The 23077-nt window shown below is 41.5% G+C and overlaps 1 protein-coding gene across 10 annotated transcripts in view; it reads right to left on the bottom strand.

The window, feature by feature from the left end:
• PITPNM3 (PITPNM family member 3) overlaps positions 1-23077 on the bottom strand; it is a 357499-nt gene that overhangs the window by 171379 nt on the left and 163043 nt on the right. For 9 of the 10 annotated variants that reach the window (XM_039507588.1, XM_039507587.1, XM_039507586.1 and 6 more), the window contains one exon: positions 116-223. In XM_039507588.1, the coding sequence (XP_039363522.1) occupies positions 116-223 (108 nt within the window). Of the gene's footprint in view, positions 1-115; positions 224-11555; positions 11573-23077 lie in introns of those variants that run through there. The other variant, XM_039507592.1, reaches the window with a different exon arrangement.

Genomic DNA, 23077 nt, shown 5'->3' with positions numbered 1-23077 from the left:
AACATTGTAAATTCCGTTTGTATCAGGTCTCTCAACAAAATCAGACAGCTGACAGCTTAAGTGTTGCAGTTTCTTTGTTAACCTAAATATATACATATAGCAAGTTAAATTTTACCTTGATTTTCTTCCAGCTTCCCAATTGTTTCGATCTGCTCTACCAAGTCATTGGAGTTCCACTGGCTCATTCCTATGAGAATGGCACTTTTCCCTTCCACCACCTCCTCTGCAGCAAGAAAACAGAGAAGAGGGTAAACTGCAGTCACAGGCTATAGAATAAAGACAGGATTACCTTGTTACCAACTATCATAGAAATATGCAGCTCATTACAATCCCTAAAGGGAATACACAACACATAGCATACGCAAGATTCTCTGAGAAGGCTTCGTGCTTACACATCCACAGCAGTGTGTGTTTACATGCCAAATTCATTGCATACTGGAGAAAACAGAGGGAAAGGGAATTTAGCAAATCTTTGCTGTTTACTTCTGCAATTATTAGTTGACTGAAATATTCATAAGAGGTGGAAAATCACTTGGCACTTTATACGTGCAAAGCCCCTTATAAATATTGATTAACTGATTTACACTGATTATCTAATTAACAGATCTGGTTGGAAATATTTTCCCTCCCCCATCGAGGAGTTCACTAGGAACTAGGGCAGTCAAGTGATTATTTTTTTTAATCACAATTAATCACACTGTTAAATAATACATAAAATGATTTATTTAAATATTGGATGTTTTCTACATTTTCAAGTATATTGATTACCACACAGAACACAAAGTGTACAGTGCTCATTTTATATTTTTATTACAAGTATTTGCACTGTAAAAAAAAACAAAAGAAATAATATTTTTCAATTCATCCAATACAAGTACTGTAGTGCAATCTCTTTACAATGAAAGTTGAACTTACAAATGTAGAATTATGTACCCAAAAAACAGCATTCAAAAATAAAACACTAAAATTTTAGAGCCTGCAAGTCCACTCAGTCCTACTTCAGCCAATCACTCAGACAAAGAGTTTGTGAACAAGAAGGGGGCAGCATTGTCTCCTGCAAATTGTAACCAATGTCACCTGAAAGTGAGAACAGGCATTCACATGGCACAGTTGTAGCCGTCGCCGCAAGATATTTACATGCCAGATGCACTAAAAATTCATATGTCCCTTCATGTTTCAGGCACCATTCCAGAGGCCATGCGTCCATGCTGATGATGGGTTCTGCTCGGTAACGATCCAAAGCAGTGCGGACCGACGCATGTTCATTTTCACCAACTGAATCAGATGCCACCAGCAGAAGTTTGATTTTCTTTTTTGGTGGTTCGGGTTCTGTAGTTTCCGTATCTGAGTGTTGCTCTTTTAAGTCTTCTGAAAGCTCCACACCCCGTCCCTCTCAGATTTGGGACGGCACTTCAGATTCTTAAACCTTGGGTCAAGTGCTGTAGCTATTTTTAGAAATCTCACATTGGTATTTTCTTTGCATTTTGTCAAATCTGCAGGAGAAGTGTTCTTAAAACGAACATGTGCTGGGTCATCATCCGAGACTGCTGTGACATGAACTATATGGCAGAATGCAGATAAAAACAGAACAGGAGACATACAATTCTCCTCCAAGGAGTACAGTCGCAAATGTAATTAATGCAGCAGTGGTGAGGCCCCCCCAGGCCCTTTTAAGTCACCCAGGCCCCTGGGTAATCGCCCACCCTCCCCGTCGGAGAGCCTGAGACTAGGGGTTCTCAAACTTCATTGCGCCGTGACCCCTTTCTGACAATAAAAATTACTACATGACCCCAGAAGGGGGGACCAAAGCCTGAGCCCCATCACCCCAGACGGCAGGGCCAAAGTCCAAGGGCTTCAGCCCCAGGCAGGGGTCCTGTAATCTAGCCCTGCCGCCCAGAACTGAAGCCCTTGGGCTTCGGCTCCGGGTCCCAGCAACTCTAAGCCAGCCCTGGCGACCCACTTTGGGGTCCCAACCCCCAGTTTGAGAAGGGCTGCTCTAGACCACGATTCACTCCTTGGCAGCCTTTTCAACTCAACTTTCATGGTTTGATGAGATTTCACTGTACTCCCTTGGGCAGGTAATGTATGTTTTATTCTAGATTTGGGAAGGGCGATGTAAAATGATGGTGTTACATAAGCAATAATAGAAATAATTTATATAGGTCCATAATGTGTGCCATGGTGCTTTGTAGTTGCTCTTCGTGCTTACACAAAATAACATAATCCCTGCTCCAAGGAGAGCACGGGCTAATGATAGGAGTGGGAATAGAACATGTGAAAGGGTCTTACAGAAAGTGTCTAGTCATTATAGCTGAAATGGGTTTTCGGAAGCTCCTTGAAAAGAGGAGGGTCTGCAACCCTAGCCAAGTACAAGGAGAGACCAGAAGGGGGTAAAAGGAATCATTCAGAGAGCCTTGGAAGTAAATAAAATCTTGGACGTTATGAAGAAAGAGAGGGATGCAGTGCAGGGATTTGGAGCGTGGGGAGGGAAAGGAGAAGGCAGACATGGGTGGAGTTGTGGTACAAGATGATCATCCTGGCTGGAACAGAGGACAGACAAGAAAGAAGAGGGGAGGTCTCAAGCTCGGTCTACACTTAAAATTAAGGTTTGCCATAGCTATGGCAATCAGGGATGCGAAGACGTCAGCCATGGAGGCAGCGTCACTTTTTTCTCCACAATGAATATAAACGAGTCAAAATACTGAACACAACTATCGATGCACACCTTGCTGCAATCCTGAAGGTTTCAACTGCTCAGTCACTGAGGCCAAACATCAACAAACTGGCAACTGAAGCATTGCCAGGTGTCTGGCAAACACTAAAAACTCTCTGGCAGGCAAAGAATTGTATAAAGTTGTATGACAGTTATTATTTCTAAGAAATTCGAAATAAAAAATGCAATATAAATGTTTTATTTTATGAATAGCATCTTCAGGGATATTATTGTCCCCCTGGGAGGATTTGAGGACTGGCACTGGCCCTAAGGTAATTGAGTTTGAGACCCCTGTTCTATATGAAGACTGGGGTCAGGTTCTGCTCTTGGTTCCACCACTGTAAATCTGGGATAATTCCACTGAAGTCAGCTGGATTGAGACCAGTCTAACTCTGGTTATGTTCCCTGAATTCTCTGTCTAGGCTCTTTTTTTTTAACCCCAATTAATGTAGCATCTTACATATACATTTATTCTGACAAAACACCCTTGTGAAGTTTAACCCCATTTTACAGATGGGAAAATGTGGCAGAGAGATTAAGTAATTTGCCAAAGGTCTCATAAAGTCTCTGGAAAAGCCACAAACTGAACGTCAAGTCCTAATTAAGTGCCTTAACTACAAGACCATTCTTCAAATCATATAATCACCAGTATACTTGAACATACAACAGGTGTACTAGTCAAACACATGTTAATACATTAAGGGCTATGCTAGAAAGTTTTGCTGCTTTAACTACACTGACACAGGTAAAGCAGAACACAGCCCCCCCCCCCCCCCCCCCCCAGTGTGGATACAGTTATACTGGTATATTACTAGTATTTATGGTATAAAATGCTTATACCAGTATAAGCTTATTCCAGTTCAGGAAAGAAAATAAGCTATACTGGTATAATACCCTTTATTTGGGTACAACGGAATCCACACTAGGGCTTATACTAGTATGATTTTGTTATGCCACTAATTGATATTCTACACGGGTATAAACTTTTCTAGTGTAGAAAAATCCTAAGTAAAATTCTCCCTCTAAAGATTTTAACCCAGCATGAAAATTCAGGTATTTCAATGCTAAAAAACCCACAAACTGTCCTTTAGATTTCACTGTTCTGGAATTTTAATGTCAGAACATTAATTTCTGAAAAAAAGGTGTGTGCGGGGGGGGGGGGGGGATGGGCCCACCAGACCAGTTCTCATACAAATTTCAAGCATGTTTTATCCTTTCATCAAAAACTATCTGTGCTACATGAGCTATTAAACTTTTATCTGACAGCACAGAAGAGATTATGGAATTGCACAGCCCTGCCACACAGCGAATCAGTTCCATTAGAGGATTTGTTCTTTTATCAGGAGCTCATCTCAAAAGGGGGCTGGGAAGCACAGACAAAAATGGAACGTTGCAGATGTTCTCCTTTAATAGGCTTAGAAATCTATGAAAATATTTCCATTCGGTTTACCAGCTGTTGAGGAAGTGGGGTGCACTAGTCCCTTCTGAATGGACTTATTTAAAAGCATGTCACTGTGGATTTATACAGGCTGTCAACGTAGACTATGTGCTTAGTATGAGTACAGGAGAATGCAAATGTAAAATGCGGGATTGGGAGTTCTTTATTTGCCAAGATGATGATTTGGATAATGAGCCCTGGGTAGTACTGTGGATTACAAATAAAGGTTCAGCAAGGGTAACCAGTGCATAATTGGGCCAGGAGATTTCAGGATACACTATCTAAATTTCAAACATTTTTAAAAAGGAAATTCATTTCCTGGCTCTTCAAACACAAACACAGATAGTATCTTGTACCTGGTCTGTTTGATAGTGGTAGGTCTACTTGGAAGTAAAGCATTTAAAAAAAAATTATTTTTTTTTAAGGAGTACTGAAGAAAAAAATCTATTAAGGTTTCATACTGTCATTCATCACCATAGTATCTGATCTCCTACTGACTGAGAGGTCACCCAGACCCTGCCTCTTTGTACAGACTGATGGCCAGTCTTCAAACATCAGCAGAACTGATACCAATCATGACGTGGACTTCATTAAATCTCTGGCAGCCTTTTGGAGGTAAAAATTCTACTTGGGCTAACTTGTGTTTGGTTTTAAAATTTATTAAATTTACCCTTTTCTCTAAAGGTTGTTTGTTTTGGGAGTTTTTGTTTAGTTGTTTGCTGGGGGGGTTAGGGTGGGAGGAGTTGGTTTGGGGGGGTTTTGGGTAGAAGGGGCTTTCAACATTGGGAGTTTGCAGTGTTGTTGTTGTAGATATGTTGGTCCCAGAGACAAGGTGGGTGAGGTAATATTTTTTTTGGACCAACTTCTGTTGGTGAAAAAGACAAGCTTTTGAATTGATACAGCTTGCGCTGTGTAAGCTTGACAGTTTGTCTTGGTGGATTGGCAGTAGAATGTCTGGGCCTAATTGGGTAAAGAATGTGAGCGAAGCCAAACAGCAAAAATTAAGATGTTTGTACACCAATTCGAGGAGCCTAGATAACAAAATGGAGGAACTAGAGTTACTGGTGCAGGAAGTGAAACCAGATATTATACGGATAACAGAAACATGGTGGAATTAGTAATCATGACTGGAGTACAGGTATTGAAGGGTATGTGCTGGAAGGAAGGAAGGGAGAGAGAAAGAGAGAAAGAGAGAAAGGCAAAGGTGGTGGAGTAGCATTGTATATCAATGATGAGGTAGACTGTAAAGAAATAAGAAGTGATGGAATGTATAAGACAGAATTTTTAATGAATCAGTAAACTCAGGGGTTGTACTGTACCACTGGAGAATTGCTAACATAGTTCCTATTTTTAAGAAAGGGGAAAAAAGTGATCAGGGTAACTACAGGCCTGTTAGTTTGACATCTGTAGTATGCAAGGTCTTGGAAAAAAATTTGAAGGAAAAAGTAGTTAAGGACATTGAGGCCAATGGTAATTGGGACAAAATACAACATGGTTTTACAAAAGGTAGATCGTGTCAAACCAACCTGATCTCCTTCTTTGAGAAGGTAACAGATCTTTTAGACAAAGGAAACGCAGTGGATCTAATTTATGTCGATTTCAGTAAGGCATTTGATACAGTTCCACATGGGGAACTATTAGCTAAATTGGAAAAGATGGGGATCAATATGAAAATTGAAAGATGGATAAGGAACTGGTTAAAGAGGAGACTACAGCGGGTCATACTGAAAGGCGAACTGTCAAGGTTGGAGGGAGGTTACTAGTGGAGTTCCTTAGGGATCGGATTTGGCACCAATCTTATTTAATCTTTTTATTACTGATCTTGGCACAAAAGTGGAAATGTGCTAATAAAGTTTGCAGATGACACAAAGCTGGGAGGAATTGCTAACACAGAGAAAGACCGAGATATCATATAGGAAGATCTGGATGACGTCGTAAACTGGAGTAATAATAATAGTAATAGAATGACATTTAATAGTGAAAAATGCAAGGTCATGCATTCAGGGATTAACAACAAGAATTTTTGTTATAAGATGGAGATGCATCAGTTGGAAATAACAGAGGAGGAGAAGGACTTCCGAGTATTGGTTGATCACAGGATGACTATGAGCCGCCAATGCGATATGGCCGTAAAAAAAGAGAATGCGGTCTTGGGATGCATCAGGCGAGGTATTTCCAGTAGAGATAAGGAGGTGTTAGTACCATTATACAAGGCACTGGTGAGACCTCATCTGGAATACTATGTGCAGTTCCGGTCTCCCATGTTTAAGGAGGATGAATTCAAACCGTAACAGGTACAGAGAAGGGCTACTAGGATAATCCGAGAAATGGAAAACCTGTCATATGAAAGGCGACTCAAAGAACTTGGCTTGTTTAGCCTAACCAAAAGAAGGCTGAGGGGAGATAGGATTGCTCTGTATAAATATATCAGAGGAATAAATACCAGGGAGGGAGAGGAATTATTTAAGCTCAGTACCAATGTGGACACAAGAACAAATGGATATAAACTGGCTATCAGGAAGTTTAGACTTGAAATTAGATGAAGGTTTCTAACCACCAGAGGAGTGAACTTCTGGAACAGCCTTCCAAGGGGAGAAGTAGGGGCAAAATACATATCTAGCTTTAATACTATGTCTGATAAGTTTATGGAGGAGATGGTCTGATGGGATAGCCTAATTTTGGCAATTAATTGATCTTTGACTATTAGCGGTAAACATGCCCAATGGCCTGTGATGGGATGTTAGATGGGGTGGGATCTGAGTTACTACAGGGAATTCTTTCCTGGGTGTCTGGCTGGTGAGTCTTGCCCACATGTTCAGGGTTTCGCTGATCGCCATATTTGGGGTCGGGAAGGAATGTTCCTCCAGGGCAGATTAGCAGAGGCCCTGGAGGGGGGGGTTGCCTTCCTCTGCAGTGTGGGGCACGGGTCACTTGCTGGAAGATTCTCTGCACCTTGAAGTCTTTAAACCACGATTTGAGGATTTCAATAGCTCAGACATAGGTTAGGAGTTTGATACAAGAGTTGGTGGGTGAGATTCTGTGGCCTGCATTGTGCAGGAGGTCAGACTAGACAATCATAATGGTGCCTTCTGACCTTAAAGTCTATGATTCTATGATTGCCCTTAGGCTGACTAGAGCTATCTGAATCAAAAGTGTCAGATTCTTAAGAACCGTCATGTTGGGTCAGAACAAAGGTCCACCTAGCCCAGTATCCTGTCTTCCCTATTCCCAGATTCTGGCAAAACAGAGGCTAAGGACACCATCCCTGCCAATCCTTAGGTTAGGCTTTGAGTAGCTGGAAGCTACCCATAGCCTCAAATGTCTAGGGATGGATGTCCAAGCCACACCTCTTGTGGTTGGGGGGTCAAAAGTTGGTGGGGTTGCATCGAAAATCACTATAGGAACTCTATGCCACCTGAGGAATTCTCTTTATAAGGACAATGTGCAAGTATCCCTTTAAGCTGGGTTTAAATCCTGCTTTGCACTGCCTGAACTGTGGTGTGGCATTATCATTTCAGAAATGTGTCAGAAAGATGCTAAGCAGCAGTGTGCTACTAAAGAGAAGAGAGAGAGTTGTAAAACTATTTGAGCATTAGATCTAATATTATTTTATCATTCTTCCTGTTACGTAATCCACTAAGCCAACCATTCCAGAGGGCCCTAATGTTTAATACTGAGATAAAGTAAGATGAAATGATCACAGACTTTCATAGTTATTTTTATTGGATTTTGCATTGGACAGAAAGCATTTAATATGGTCTGGAATGTGAAGGAATTTAACAAGATGCACCGGCTCTCAATATGAGCCATACTGTGACCCTGTGTCACAGCAGAAAGTAGTTTTGAGACACATGCCCTTCCCATAAGTTCTGGGATCCCGACTCCTATCTAGCTGTAAAAGGAAAGGGGGAGGTGTGTACCCTGAAAGATTTCCAAGCCCCAGGTTGAAAGCTCACGAACTGGTTAAATGTGAAATCCCAATATAAATATTCATTTACTTTTTCCAGCCCGGAGTCCTGATGGCCCCGCTACTCCACTGGAAGCTTTTTGCACATTGAGAGTGGAAAATTCCCTGGCCTGGGACACATTTCAGTCATGACTCAACTCTTTAATCTCAGTTATTTTCATCACATTTACTCTAGAGGAACAATATCACAGAGACAGAGCGGGGACAAGCACAGTGGAAGGAAAAAAAGTGAACATTCTCTATAGCCACAATTTCAACAAGTCTATGGACTGGATTCTCCACTCACATTAGCTTTATTCTGCTGCAATTCCACGGACTCCATCAGAGTTATCTATCTCCCATTCACGCTTTGAGCTGGGGTGTCATTCCCAACTCAAGACGACATGCCTTTGGTATAAAGCACATCCATGGCCGCGCAAGCAGTGCAAGGGACCGTCAGCCTGAGTACATACCCCTCTGAGACACTAGGCATGTACTCTGGGCAGCTAGCCCTGCCTGGCGCTTATACCCCATGGCTGCACTCTATTTTTAGCATGCTAGCTTGATCAAAGCTAGCAGGGGTACGTCTCCTTGAACTGGGAATCAAAGTGTAGACACACCCACTTGCACAAGTGAGAGAAGAGTCAGGCCTTTCCTTCTTCACACTCCTCAGAAAGGGCACATAATGCCATCATGAGAATATTAAACTTGTCCACCGAGAATGAAGACTGCAAGGCAATTTAGAGAAGCCCCAGTCAAAGGATACACCTACGCTGCAATCCAAGGTGTGACTGCAGCTTGGGTAAATATACTCCCAGCTAGCTTCACCCACACTACCATTACTAAAAATAGCTGGATTGATGTGGCAGCACAGGCTTCAGCATGGGCTGTACATGCACGCCGGGGACCCCAGAGACACTTACAACACTAGCATGTGCTGAAGCTTGTGCCACTGTGTCTACACTGCTGTTCTTAGAAACGCTAGCATGGGTAAAGCTAGTGGAAATACAGCAGCCCAAGCTGCAAATACACCTCAGACTGCAGTGTCTGCCTAGTCAAAGAGGCTTTGGCTCAGTTTTCAACGATTATGCAGCAACTGCATATCAGTGTCAGTGGAGTTGTGGGTGGCTGGCACTTCCGAAAACCAAACCACTCATCTTTCCCCCTTACCTTCTCTTTGCACTTTGGACCAAAAGGTATTTAAAGGTGGCGATTTTCCAAAGGTGGCCTAGTGCTCCACACTGCAGAAATACAAAGATATACTCTCTTCTCCACTGTTCCAAATAAAACTTGGAACTGCCTAAAGGACAATCTAATTTACACTGATTTTGTTTCACTGCGTAGGAGCTTGCTGTTTAGAACCACTTCCCCTGGCCAGTGAACTATGTGCAGTAGGCCCTGGGGGAATTTATATGACAGGACATGATGAATGATAAAGCATCTCTGCCCCTTCCATAGGATTCAATTTGTCCTTTCGCTTTTATTGTTCCTTCCAACAGCTTCACAGATTCCTTGAACATTCCTTTTTGTCATGACAAACTTTCTCCATGATCCACAGCAGGGATGTATCAGCAGATGGCTATGCACTATCCTGATGTTATATACAATTAGCTATGTATAAGGAGTTCATTGCAGGATCAGGGGCTGGGGTTGAATAATACATGTATGAAAAGATTCATCCAAATAGACATCTATATGGAACAAAGTGGAAACAAGCAAGGTAGTTACACAAAGTAAATTATTTCAAAATGAGACACGAAAATAGAATATAGCTACCCCTGTGTTCCATTCCAATGAGCTGTGCTCTCATTTCACAAAGTGTGAAAAGAATACATGACATGATGACCTGACTTGTATTCTTGATGTTGTATTCAAAAGAAAAACACATATCCTAGGAACCTGTTACTGGCTACAGTTAGGGTCCAAACTCAGACTCCAGGCCAGAAGCCCATCTCTTTTCAGCAAAGCATTTTACCATATGCTTAAATGTTAGGCACATGCTGCTTTTCTGAATAGGGATGGACAAAAGCACCGGTTTAAATGTTTTGCTGTCATGGGATAAGAAGGAAGGTCCTCTCATGGACTGGTAACTGGTTAAAAGATAAGAAACAAAGGGTAGGAATAAATGGTCAGTTTTCAGAACGGAGAGGGGTAAAAAGCGGTGTCCCCCAGGGGTCTGTACTGGGACCAGTCCTATTCAACATATTCATAAATGATCTGGAAAAAGGGGTAAACAGTGAGGTGACAAAATTTGCAGATGATACAAAACTACTCAAGATAGTTAAGTCCCAAGTAGACTGTGAAGAGCTACAAAAGGATCTCACAAAACTGGGTGAACTGGGCAAGAAAATGGCAGATGAAATTCAATGTGGATAAATGCAAAGTAATGCACATTGGAAAACATAATCCCAACTGTACATATAAAATGAGGGGGTCTAAATTAGCTGTTACCATTCAAGAAAGATCTTGGAATCATTGTGGATAGTTCTCTGAAAACATCCACTCAATGTGCAGCGGCAGTCAAAAAGCACAGAGTATTGGGAATCCTTAAGAAAGGGATAGATAATAAGACAGAAAATATCATATTGCCTCTGTATAAATCCATGGTACACCCACATCTTGAATACTGCGTGCAGATGTGGTCGCCCCATCTCAGAAAAGATGTATTGGAATTGGAAAAGATTCAGAAAAGGGCAATAAAAATTATTAGGGCTATGGAACGGCTGCCATATGAGGAAAGATTAATAAGATTGGGACTTTTCAGCTTGGAAAAGAGACGACTAAGGGGGGATATAATAGAGCTCTATAAAATCATGACTGGTGTGGAGAAAGTAAATAAGGAAGTGTTATTTACTCTTTCTCATAAGAACTAGGGGTCACTACATGAAATTAATAAGCAGCAGGTTTAAAAACAAACAAAAGGAAGTATTTTTTCCACACAACGCACAGTCAACCCGTGGAACTCCTTGCCAGAGGATGTTGTGAAGGCCAAGACTATAACTGGATTAAAAAAAGAACTAGATAAGTCCATCAATGGCTATTAGCCAGGATGGGCAGGGATGGTGTCCCTAGCCTCCACTTGCCACAAGCTGGGAATGGGCAACAGGGGATGGATAACTTGATGATTACCTGTTCTGTTCATTCCCTCTGGGGCACTGGCCACTGTTGGAAGACTGGATACTGGGCTAGATGGACCTTGGGTCTGACCAAGTATGGCTGTTTTTATGTTCGCTGAATTGGAGCCTCAGACATGCTTATCATACCTGCTAGTTCCATTAACTTCATTGGGAGCTGCAGGGGCACAGCACCTCTAAGGGCCTGATCAAAACTCTTTGGATACACTTCAGTGGGGGGTTGGATCAGGCACTTTGTGAGGCTTTTGAATCATGTGTCTGCGGAAGCCAGAAATGCAATGCAATTATCCACTGATAGTTCCCAATTGTGAACTATTTCATTACCTGGTTTAAAAGGACTTCTGTTCACAGGAATGGGAATGAGAAGTATCAAAGAGACACAGTGTGCTTAGATGTGTTCCAGGAAATCTTCAAAGAAAAAATCCATTATACAGCAGGTGTTCCAGAAAACCTCCCCAAGTACCATACATCTAGCGCAAACATTTCAAAAAAGTAGCATTCAAATATTTATAGTGCCAGAGAACCAGAAAAAGGTGGGGGGGAGGGAGAAGGAGAGGTGTAAAATATTTATCCTACACCATAAAGAAGCCCAAGTTCTGTTCACAGAATTGGAACATTCCCATAGGCTGATAAACCAGAGACTAGAGCAGAGGTGGGCAAACTATGGCCCCCAGGTCACATCCGGCCCGTGGAACCGTCCTGCCCAGCCCCTGAGCAAATGGCCGGGGAGGTTAGCCCCCAGCCCCTCCCCTTCTGGTCCCCCTCCCCTGCAGCCACACAGCCGCATGGAGAGTGCTCTGGGCTGCGTGCTCCTGCAGGGCAGCATGTCTGGCTCCAGCCAGGTGGCGTGGCTGCCAAAGTGACATGGGAAGGGGGCCAGGGTCAGGGGATTGGATAAGGGCCAGTGGGTCCAGGGTGGGGGGGCAGTCAGAGGACTGGGGGCAGTTGGATGGGGTGGAAGTTCTGGGAGGGGGCAGTCAGGGAACAGGGAACGGGGGGGTTGGAGTCCCGGGGGGCCTGTCAGAAGTGGGGGTGTGGATAGGATTGGGGCAGTCAGGGGACAGGGAGTGGAGGGGGCTGGATAGGGAGTGGGGTCCTGGGAGAAGTTAGTGTCAGGGATCTTGGGAGGGGGCGGTTGGATGGGTTGGGAGTTCTGAGGGGGGCGGGGGCCAGGCTGTTTGGGGAGGCACAAACTTCCCTACCCGGCCCTCCATACAGTTTTGCAACCTCGATGTGGCCCTCGGGCCAAAAAAGTTTGCCCACCCCTGGACTAGAGGCTGCTGTAATTATGCTTTAGCCCACAGAGATTTATAATCTTGCTTCTGAAAAGGTTATTCTCTGTTACAACGGAGTTTTGCACCTTCAAAATTAATCTCACTAATTATGGCAGGTTTTAACAAGCAAGGTGGTCAGGCAATTATAAATATCTATTGGAAAAGGACCCTCTCTTTGAGCCTCTGCTCCTCATCTATCAAATGGGGCCAGGATTTCACCCTGAGTCTTGTCGCTTTAATCCCTGATCCTGCAAACACTTAAACATGTGCATGACTTTAAACCCATGAGTGGGTATGTGAAAGTCAATGGCACTACTCACATGAGTGAAGCTACACCCAGCCACCCACACACACATAATTGAATGTATATAGGATCAAATCTTTTGACTTCAAGCTCTTCAAGGTTGTCTCTTACTAAGCATCCGTACAATGCCTGCACAGTGGGGCCCTGATCACATCTGACATCTCTAAGCACTACCATGGTACAAATAATAAAGAATAGTAAGTCTGCAGCTCCTCAGAGCACTAAGTAGTTTCTCGTGAACTAGTTATTGTGGTGTAAGAAACTACTTTGCTGATTAAATCATCACTGTATCATCAGCTATAGCTGAGCACCTTTGTTTATCTGGAGCACGAGCCACTAGTTCTAAAGTCCATGGATTTAACTGTAAATTGCCCATATTTAAAGCTGAGTGGCTGAAAATGTTTCAAACTGAAATTTGAAATACAGTGCATTTAAAAAAAAAGCAACCCCCCCACCCCCACCCCCAAAAGTCACCACTTTGTCATGTTATTGCTGAGGGCCTTTTCAGTTCTTTTAGGCCATATGTGGAGGTGCAAACATCTCAGCCAGATTCTGCATTCATGTAAATCCACCGGAGCCATCTGATCTGACATAGCAGTAGCATTTGACAATGTCTTGCAATGTCTATGCCTCCCAAGAAAGCTAGATGGACCTTTAGTCTGATCCAGTATGGCCGTTCTTATGTTCTTCAGCATTATGCATTACATTTTCTTTTTGGGGTAGGATGGGAACTATCCCAAAAGCAAACCAGTTAGGCCCAAGCCTGTAAATACATAAGCATATGAATAGATTTGCTTACACGAGCAGTCTCACTGAAGTCAATGGGACTGCACACCTGATTACGTGCTTGCAGGCAGAGGTTGCTAGACAGAAAACTCTTGCTTTCGCAACTGGCTTCTGCCAGCTAGGTTTTTAACACTGCTCTGTTTATATCTGAGCAGTTCCACTTGAAGCAACTCTGCAGTACACAGCTATATGAAGGACTAAACTGGCAAGGATATAGATGATTATATATTTTGAGTCAAGGAATATCCAGGAAGTGGAACATCAGTATTTAGTAAACACACACTTGGAAAGTGCCCGACATCCAGGGGCAGCTCTAGGAATTGCGCCGCACCAAGCAGGGCGGCACGTCGCGGGGGGCGCTCTGGCGGTCGCCGGTCCCGCGGCTCCGGTGGACCTCCTGCAGACGTGCCTGAAATGATAATGCCACTCCACCGGAGCCGCGGGACCAGCGGACCCTCCGCAGGCATGCCTGCGGGAGGTCCACTGGAGCCGCCTTCCGCCCTCCCGCGGCGTGCTGGGGTCTGGAACCGGCCCTGCCGACATCAGTGGAAATCTACATAATAGTTTCCTGCACTCAGACATCTAGAACAGCAGAATAAACAAACACAAAAACATTTCAGATTCTGTAAGTAGAAAACAATGCTTGCAGAAACAACAGTGATTAAAAATGCATTTAATCTCTTTGGTGAATGTGTTACATTTGCAGACGCTTAGATACTAGTGTTATCAGCATGTATCTGATAGGTGCAGGTCACACAGAATTTCTACTGGCCTTAGTGATTTGTCTCTCCGCACCTCCTGGGATCAATTCTGTAGCATTTATAGGGACTTGAAAATAGGGAGATAATGAAGGGAGTTCAAAGATGTAATACACAGTATTGCAAACTCCAGTTGTTAAAAAAAAAATCATGAGTCAGGCCTCAAAATCATGAGGTTTTCTAAAATTACGTTTGGGGATTGTTTTATCTGTCTTCTAGTTTCTGAGCCTTTATGTTTAGAACCAGGTGAATAAGTGCTTTTTGATTAATTGGAAATTTTGAAAAATAGGAAAAAAGTGTTTCAGGTTGGACAAAAAAAAAACACTTTGTGATTTTCATTAGATCAAAAAGCTGGAAAAAAAAGTAGTTTGGGATCAAATTAAATATTTCATTTCAATGTCAAGCATCTTTTATGTTTTTTATTTTTGAAAAATAAAATTAAAAGAAACTTCAAAACAAAAAGTTATTTTGAACCAAAAATTAAATATTTTGATTTTTCTTCTTATTTTTTCCAGGACAAAGAAATCAGCAAAACTGACACAAATTCACGTAATATTGAGGTGTCACCAAATCTTCACGTGTCACCGGAAAAGAGTTTTGCTCAAAAAATTTCATCCAGATCTATTTAAGATGCACTTGGGTCATGTTTTTTAAGCTTTTCTCTGGATTCAGAAGGGAAGGAAACTTACTTTTAAAAAAATTAAAGCTGAGATTCTCTTCTAATCATGTGAGTTCAGGAGCACAGGCTTTAAGAAAAATACTAAATATCATTAAACTCACAATTAAGGTAAGGAAAAACTGGCTACAATATAGTCTCACTCATTTAATTGTGCTCGTATTAAAGAATTTTGGGAATTAACAACAATAAAATAAAAGGTTACCATACCACAAAACTGACTTTGTTCCCCTGACAAGTTTAGTTCAGATTCCTTTAAGATTCTTCACAGTACAGCCATGATTTTGTAGTGATGATGAAGTCTCAGGGTGCACATACACTGAAGTCAGGGCAGAGGTGTGACTGTAGCTCATGTATTCTTGACGAACTAGCTCTGATCTAGCTAGCTCAGGTAATGGTAGCAATGAAGCTGATACCCAAGATTCCAGGCAGAAGTTACTCAGCCATGTGGTCCACTGTGAAACTCGTGTTGCCACGGCTTCATTGCTATCAGTATCCGAGCTTGCTAGACTAAACCTAGCTCAGGACAGGTACGTCCTCACAAACTGCCAACACAGACCATGACTGCAACATAGATATTCCTCAGTAACTTGAGACTTCTCTACTACACTATTAAATTAGGATTTTGGTAACTATTCCCAGCTTTGCAAAAGGTGACGCTAAACTTTTTATAGTCAAAAATCAAATGACACTGAAGGAGCTCAAATGAAGATCTCAATAGAATAGGAATGAACATTTCTATGCATCTTAAGTATTTCTTGTTTATTTTTGTAATATTCATCATTGCCTCCCCCCGCCCAACCCCAATCCTCATGCTTTTCAAAGAGTTCCGCACTCAACCCATATAACTGCAAAGGAACGGTAAAAACTACTGGGTATTTCAGTGAGCAGTACACTGGCTGCATAGCCTGACATAAAAGAAAGGAGACAATGCAAATGGAGATATCTATTTTATAAATGAATGCAGCCCCGTTCAACCTTATACAGCACAGTGCTCCAGCTCTCTAAAACAATCCATTAAATACTGTTTTCTACCTTGTAACAACATTTCACCAAGTGTTTCAGAAAGCAATTAACGTGCTAAAAATAAACTGTGGAAGTGGAAAGGTGGACTAGCTGATCTCTAGCTGTCTGCTGTCTCCTCCGTTGAGAATTACAGCCTTGCCTTTGTTTGAAAAGGCAATTTGTACAACTGCCTACTTGCCGTCTGTTCCTGGGACAGAGCGGCAGGAATCTGTCCATAATTTAGATTTGATGTATAGTAGAATAAAGCTAAAAGAGAACAATGAGAAAACAAGAGCCCTGTTTCTTTAGAGGCTGATAGTACAGTGGATTCAGGGTGGAGCTGAGCAAAATTTGGAATTTCCACCTTGAAATTTCCTACAACATTTCATCATTTGGTTTTGCCCCAAATCAAAACAAAAAGTTAAAGTTCTGAAAATGTTCATGGAATGGTAATTCCAGAAATGTCAACATGTTGTTTCAATATTGTCTTAATTGAAACATTTCAACATTCCCAAAATCATAATGTTTCATATTCGTTTATTGAACTGACCCAAAACACTTCATTTCCAGTCAGTTTAGTATTAAACTTCATTTTCCCCAAACGGCCATACGGAAATAGTATCACTTCAAAATGTTAATTGAAAAAAAAAGTTTCAAACTAGATGAAAAATATTAGAAAAATGCTTGCTATAGTTCAAAATGCAATTTTTAAAAAAATTGATAAAAAGGCTGTTTGAAATTTTTCAAGAGACATGGCTTTACATGCTGTGCTAATACAGCAGGTGCTAGCATTCCACCTAGAGCCAGGTAGCTTTTTTCAGACAAAAGTTTTTCAGAGAAAATTACAGATTTGGCAATTTGTGTTTAGTGTTTGACTAACTGTTTTAGTTAAAAAAAAAACCTCTTACAATGTAAAATACTTCATTTTGATATTTTAAAATGAAACATTGATTTTTCAGTCAGAAGAACTCATTTCAGAATTTCCTTTAATTAATAATTAAAAACAACCAACAAACATTTTAAATGGCCAAAACCAAAATGTTTTGTTCTACCCCAAACACTTTTGCAACTGCCAGCAAAGTGAAAAATCCATTATTTGTACAGCTCTAGTTCCATCCCAGAACCGGAGGAGACACCAAAAGGAAACCAATGAAACCACAAAATTGTATATAATGCATCCAGCTGAGGTTAGAACAGACAGAAAGCCAATTAAAGAAAAAGCAGCAAAGAATCCTGTAGCACCTTATAGACGAAGTGGGTATTCACCCACGAAAGCTCATGCTCCAAAACGTCTGTTAGTCTATAAGGCGCCACAGGATTCTTTGCTGCTTTTACAGATCCAGACTAACACGGCTACCCCTCTGATAATTAAAGAAAAGCAATTCTCTTTCAGCTTTACTTTAAAACACACCTCTTTAGTTGCCAAATAGGATATTCTTACCAAAGCCAAGGTCACTGCTATATATTGTGTTCAAAATGGATTAAACATAAAACTAATCAAGATAAAATGATGACTCACTACAGAGGCTTTCAGCATCAACTTACGCCATGGCAGCATTGAACGATGTGGAATTTTAGTGTCCCTCACCTCACATGTTCCAAATACTATACACAGTTCTTCAGGGCAGTAAAGACAGCTACCGACCTCATTGCATTGCCAATAATGGGCTTACATACAATGCTCGAAGTCAATAAAAAGATTCTCCCATTGACAGTGAAATAGTTAAACCATATGAAGTATCATTTTCACCCACTAAGATGAATAGGGCTATTCACATCTCTCAGAGTTATTGTTTCAGGCTCTTTTCAAACTCAGGGATATTCTGCTACATTGGTTAAACTCAGGTCAGGTTTCCAAGGTTTTCTGTGTCTCTAGAACAACTAGAGGCTTATTCTATTTTTATTTTTAAATGCATAAACTGAAAGCTCTGATACACAATTAGGAGTTTGTCTATGCATTCTCATCTAGTCCTTCATCTAGTCCTCCTTTGGGATGAGTGTCCTATTCTTTGGGAAACACTGTCATAGCATTTATCATTAGAGCTGTGGGAAGAACTGAATTTTCAGTTTGCTGGCCGAACCAAAGAAAAAAAATTGTTTTGGGTTGACCCCCCCCAAATATTTGTTCAAATTTTGGGCAAACTTATAATAGTTTAAAAAAAAGTTATTTTTGGTCAAATGAAATATTTAGCTTTATTTTTGAGGGTTTGGATTTTGGTTTTTTGTTTTTTACCTTTTTAAAATTAAAATTGGAAGTGAAAAGTATTTTCAAATAGAAAATTTAGAAAAATTGTTTCAAAAATATCAAAACAACAACATGTTTGGATTTTTTCCACAGTTTTTTTTTGGGGGGGGGGGTTGTTTTGTTTCTTGACAGAAATATTTCAGTAAATTCAGTATAAATTCACAAAAATGTTTCAGTCAACCTGAACCTGCATTTTTTATTGAAAAAATTTCAGCCAAAACATTACACCCAGCTCTATTTATATTACCAAAATAAAAATTCATTATAGTTTACAGGACAGGCAGGTCATTTTAAAAAGAATGGCTTTCATTTCTGTATGGAAAAAAAATCACAAAGCAAAAATATCTTGAAACCCTGCCAGGTTTACCTAGGAGCAATAAAATCTTTATAAAGATTCCTTTGGTTCAGAAAATGATAAATCCTAGGCAACTCGCTGAGTTCAATCAGATCAGTCCTCACAAAGCATTCAGCACAGCCGACCAATTAAAATGGTCATGGAAAGCATTTCAAGATGTCATGGAGATAGCTAAAGCCAGCCAACAAGACCGGATTTTTAAAAAATATAAACGAAAGTTGCAGCCATAAGAAAATAATTATACTGCACAGTAAAAATCAGATGAAAAATAATCTGGGTTTAAAACAATAAATGTATAGAATATAATCAATACTGATATTGAAATGCATTAGTTTACAGCACCAGACAATTTGGACCGCTAGGTGAGCGTAGGAATTACAATTTCAGGGAGAGGAGCGGATAAGCAGTAGGATAGTTTTATACACTCATGATTACCAAGAAGCTGCTGTTCGCCAGACTGAAAAATCGAGCTCAAATTCAGTTCCATTGTTCAAGTGTAATTTGTCTCCATGCAAAGTAAAATATGCATCATTTTTATGTGCTCAGAATATAAATATGTGATTTTCCTAATTCGGAAGACAAGGAGGATTTTTTTTTTGGCGCAGTTATCATGGACTTGTCTGGCTCATGAATATTGATTTGCACTTTACATTTAAAATGCTTAGTAAAAGTTAAGGGGGGGGATTTAAAATCAAATCAAAAGAATTTTAACTATTGAACAACAGTGCTTGGTTTTACTTTACTGTAAACACTAGTATTGTTGCTGAAGAGTTAACACAATTAGCCTGCCATTGACTGCTTATTTTTCAAGTCACTTAACAAATATCAATTAAGCCTCAACATCCCAGCAAGATGGGTCCAATTCTATTAGTCCCACTCCAGATTGGGTAAATTAACACAAAGAGGGTCAAACTCATCTCTACCATTAGCAGGTATTTCTCACCACTAGGAGTTTGTGGCTGCATAACTCACCGGTGAGTTTGTGTAATAGCCCCCCCATTCCCAATCTGCAGAGGATAGGAGTCTGTTTCAGCCCCAGGTAGAAAGCCTGGGCTCGTTAGCTCAAGCTATAGCAGCTCCTGCTTTCAGCTCTGAAGAGCCCCAGTTCAAATCCCAGTGTGTTGGCTGAGATGGCAAACATCCCACCTGCTTGCACCAGGGCTAAATTTCATCCTGTGAAATTAAGTGACTTGCTCAAGGAGTCAAAAGCAAGGCCAGAATTGGTGCTTCATGGTTCTCGGTCCCATGCCAAGGCCACTAGAGCACGTTGGGTTGAAGCTCAGTATCTAGAAGAGCAGGAAAGAGAATGCAGGCTATGGTCTGTCTCCATTTTAATACAACCTGGCAGAGAACTTTTCTAGCAGCACTGGTTCAGTTCAGTTGGGAAGCTGTTAATGTGGGCTTCAGGGCAGAAGTAGCAGTATCAAGAGAACAACCAAAAAGACGGTTCGTCAAGAACGCAACAAATAATCAGCTCAAAGGAAAAAGAAAGAGTAAAAGATTCTAGGAGGTAGACAGTGACTACAGGAGGGCACGTAGATTCCTAGCTGCTGCACTTACTCTTGGAGTGATCAGCCTGGCCTCGTGACCATCCTTAGGAAGGAATGTTGGACTCAACCCTCACCGCTGTCATAAAACTCTACCGAGAAGGTGGTTTAGATGCATCCACACTCCTTTCCCGTAGTTGGGGGGAGGGAGGGAAGGGCCATGCATAAGGACCATTGCATGGTTGGTCGCCATGGATTGAATACTGGATTTCCAGATCTAAAACATGATCCTCTCCACTTTGAAGTGAAGGACTAAGTCCCCTGGCTGGGGATATTAGCAGACCTTTATCCTCTATGGACCAACCACTGGAGCAGAATGTGTAACCCACAAACACACACAAGTGTATCAGTTGTAAGGGAAGATGAAAGCTGAGTGGTGATGAAAACACACAGACAGTATGATGTAAAGAGGTAGCGATTAATTTAAATTGTCCCAAAACACTCAAGTAATGAAACAGTCATCCTCTAGCTGCAGAGATTCCTCCATCCTGTCACATAAAGGGCATCACTGAGAGAAAGGGTAGTGTTATGTTTAAGGCACTGGATTGGGAATCAAGAGACCAGGATTCAATTCCCAGCTCTGCCATAGAGTACCTGTGTGATCTTGGACAAGTTAATTCATTTCTGTGTGCTTCAGTTCCCCATCTGTCAAACAGGGATGCTCAGACCTCTCTCTCTCTTATCTATTTGGAGACTGCAAGCTCCTTGGGGCAAGGATTGCCTCTTACTATGGTGTACATAGAGCATCTAATGCAATGGGGGTGCTGATCTCAACATCTGGAGATTACTGGACTACAAATGTTTTTACTAACAGTAGTAACAATGATAATAAATAATTTGATTAGGAGATTTTTTTACCCCAAAGCCAGTAGACAAAGAATTAATCCACAACCTTCCAACATATAAGAAGCATTATCTGAATCTGAAACCCTGCAAAGGATTGAGAATTGTGTGTCTGTAGTATTCAGTATCATTTTCAGAGAAGGAAGGGAAGCATAACATACAGGAGGGATCAAAAGAGATCAGTGAGGGGGGAAAAAGAATAACCATTTTTTCTGTGGATTTCCCTAAACCAAGCAGTTGGCAAGAGCAGATAGATCAGTAGCGAATATACGTACAGCTGTTTCTATCCAAAACACAGGTGTATGATTTTGTGTTGACTACAGAATCACCGAGCAACTGCATTAGTTGAGCAGGTGAGGTTTGCCATCAGCTGTTTTTCAGAAAGCACAAGTAGCTCACCATTGTTAAGATTTAATTGTGTCTACTGCCTCCTGGTTCAGAGTAAACCTCACATGGTTAAATTAGACAGGGGCAGATGTAGAATATAGGATGCTAAACTAAGCAATGTCCTTCCAGCTGCAAGAGTGCCACAACCGGACAGAAGAGATGCTCAAAACACATGCTGGAAAATGGGTGGGAGACACGGGTAAGAATTGGGTTACAGAAATAAAGGAGTTGGTTGCTGAACTCGAAGTGACAGAGCCAGGCAATGACCAGTGTTTTGGGAGTGGGATTACAACATTGCTCATTGCAAACTTCCCAAACCCCAGGATAGGTCTTCCCTGGCATGTGTAGTTGTTTCCATTGGCTAATGAGCCAATTAGGTTTGCTTGAATGGTGGTTCTCACTTCTGAGTGATAGAAAGCCTGTACCTTTATTTAGATCACTGATGCATCTAGCCAAGTATCATGTTATGGCTTCAGAGGAAGGTGCAAGAAACTAAGCAGTAGGCAGTTATGAGATAACTTGTTCCTAGAGAAAGTTTCCTCCTGACCCCCAATAGTCAGGGATTGTGTTATGCCCTGAAGCATGAGGATTTATATCCCTTCCAAAACTGCTGTGTACAATACAGCATCATTTCCCTCAGTGGCAATTAATCAAAAATTCCAGGCAATGCATCATCTTCTCTTTCAAACATTTTGCAGATTCTGAACTTTGACAACAGACTTGCAGCTAGTTTGACCACTGTGACTCTACCTTGGCTTCAAAGATGACTGTTGCATATGGGTGAAATTCATCCCTGTACAGGAGGCCAACACATAGATCTATGCATCACTTAATTTTTTCAGGCTCTCTGCAGTAAGAAGTGCAGAGGCAGCTTACGGATCATTTGCTGGTTCCAGTGACCAGTTTTTATGAGCGAAGGATGTTAATTAATGAAGAGGCAGGGTAATATTGTCCTTTTCACCCTTCACTATCCAATAAGCATGTGCTTTTTTCTTGATGTCCATCAGATTCTTACCAATCCAGGACACAGAGTTATGAAAAAGAAGATCTAACACTGTTGATATTAATCATAGCGTGACAGCCGGCTGTGTGCTTAGTGCTGTACAAACACACTATCACATGGCTATACCACAACATGGTCTCAGGTCCAAAGTGCTTTCCACAAGGTTCACACAGACACAGTGTGTCAGGACCTGCATGCTGCAGAGAAGGTCTCTGTGCCGGCTCAAACTAGCTCAGTGTGAAGTGAGTGTATTGGTATCAGAGTAGAATCGTGAGAGGAGAAGAGAACATGGGACAGTCGCTTATTTAAATTCTTTAAATATAACAGATGCCCATCCAAGGCGTTAGGCACCGTAGCATTAACACCACAACAATGAAATCCTGGCAGCATTAAATAATCTCTTCACAAAAGCTCAGACAGACCAACAGACCCCCTCAGAGGCCCCCTTTTTCCTCGTTATAGGACACGTACCTGCAGCCCTCTTGAAAACCGCAATCAAAACCGAGTGGCCTCAGATCCTTTACGGGTAGTACAGATGTAAAGCAGCTGTCCACTCCAAAGCAGCCTATACAATGACATAGCCTGCAGGATAGCCTAGAAAATAACACAGCCCAGATGGGGGAGGCATCAGCTGGAAATAACAGAGGAGCAGAAGGACCTCAA

The sequence above is a fragment of the Mauremys reevesii genome, linkage group 20 (genome assembly GCF_016161935.1).
Source record: "Mauremys reevesii isolate NIE-2019 linkage group 20, ASM1616193v1, whole genome shotgun sequence".
Classification (NCBI taxonomy): Eukaryota; Metazoa; Chordata; order Testudines; family Geoemydidae; genus Mauremys; species Mauremys reevesii.
The sequence above is the reverse complement of the archived record's forward strand: the minus strand, read 5'-3'. Positions and strand labels throughout refer to the sequence as shown.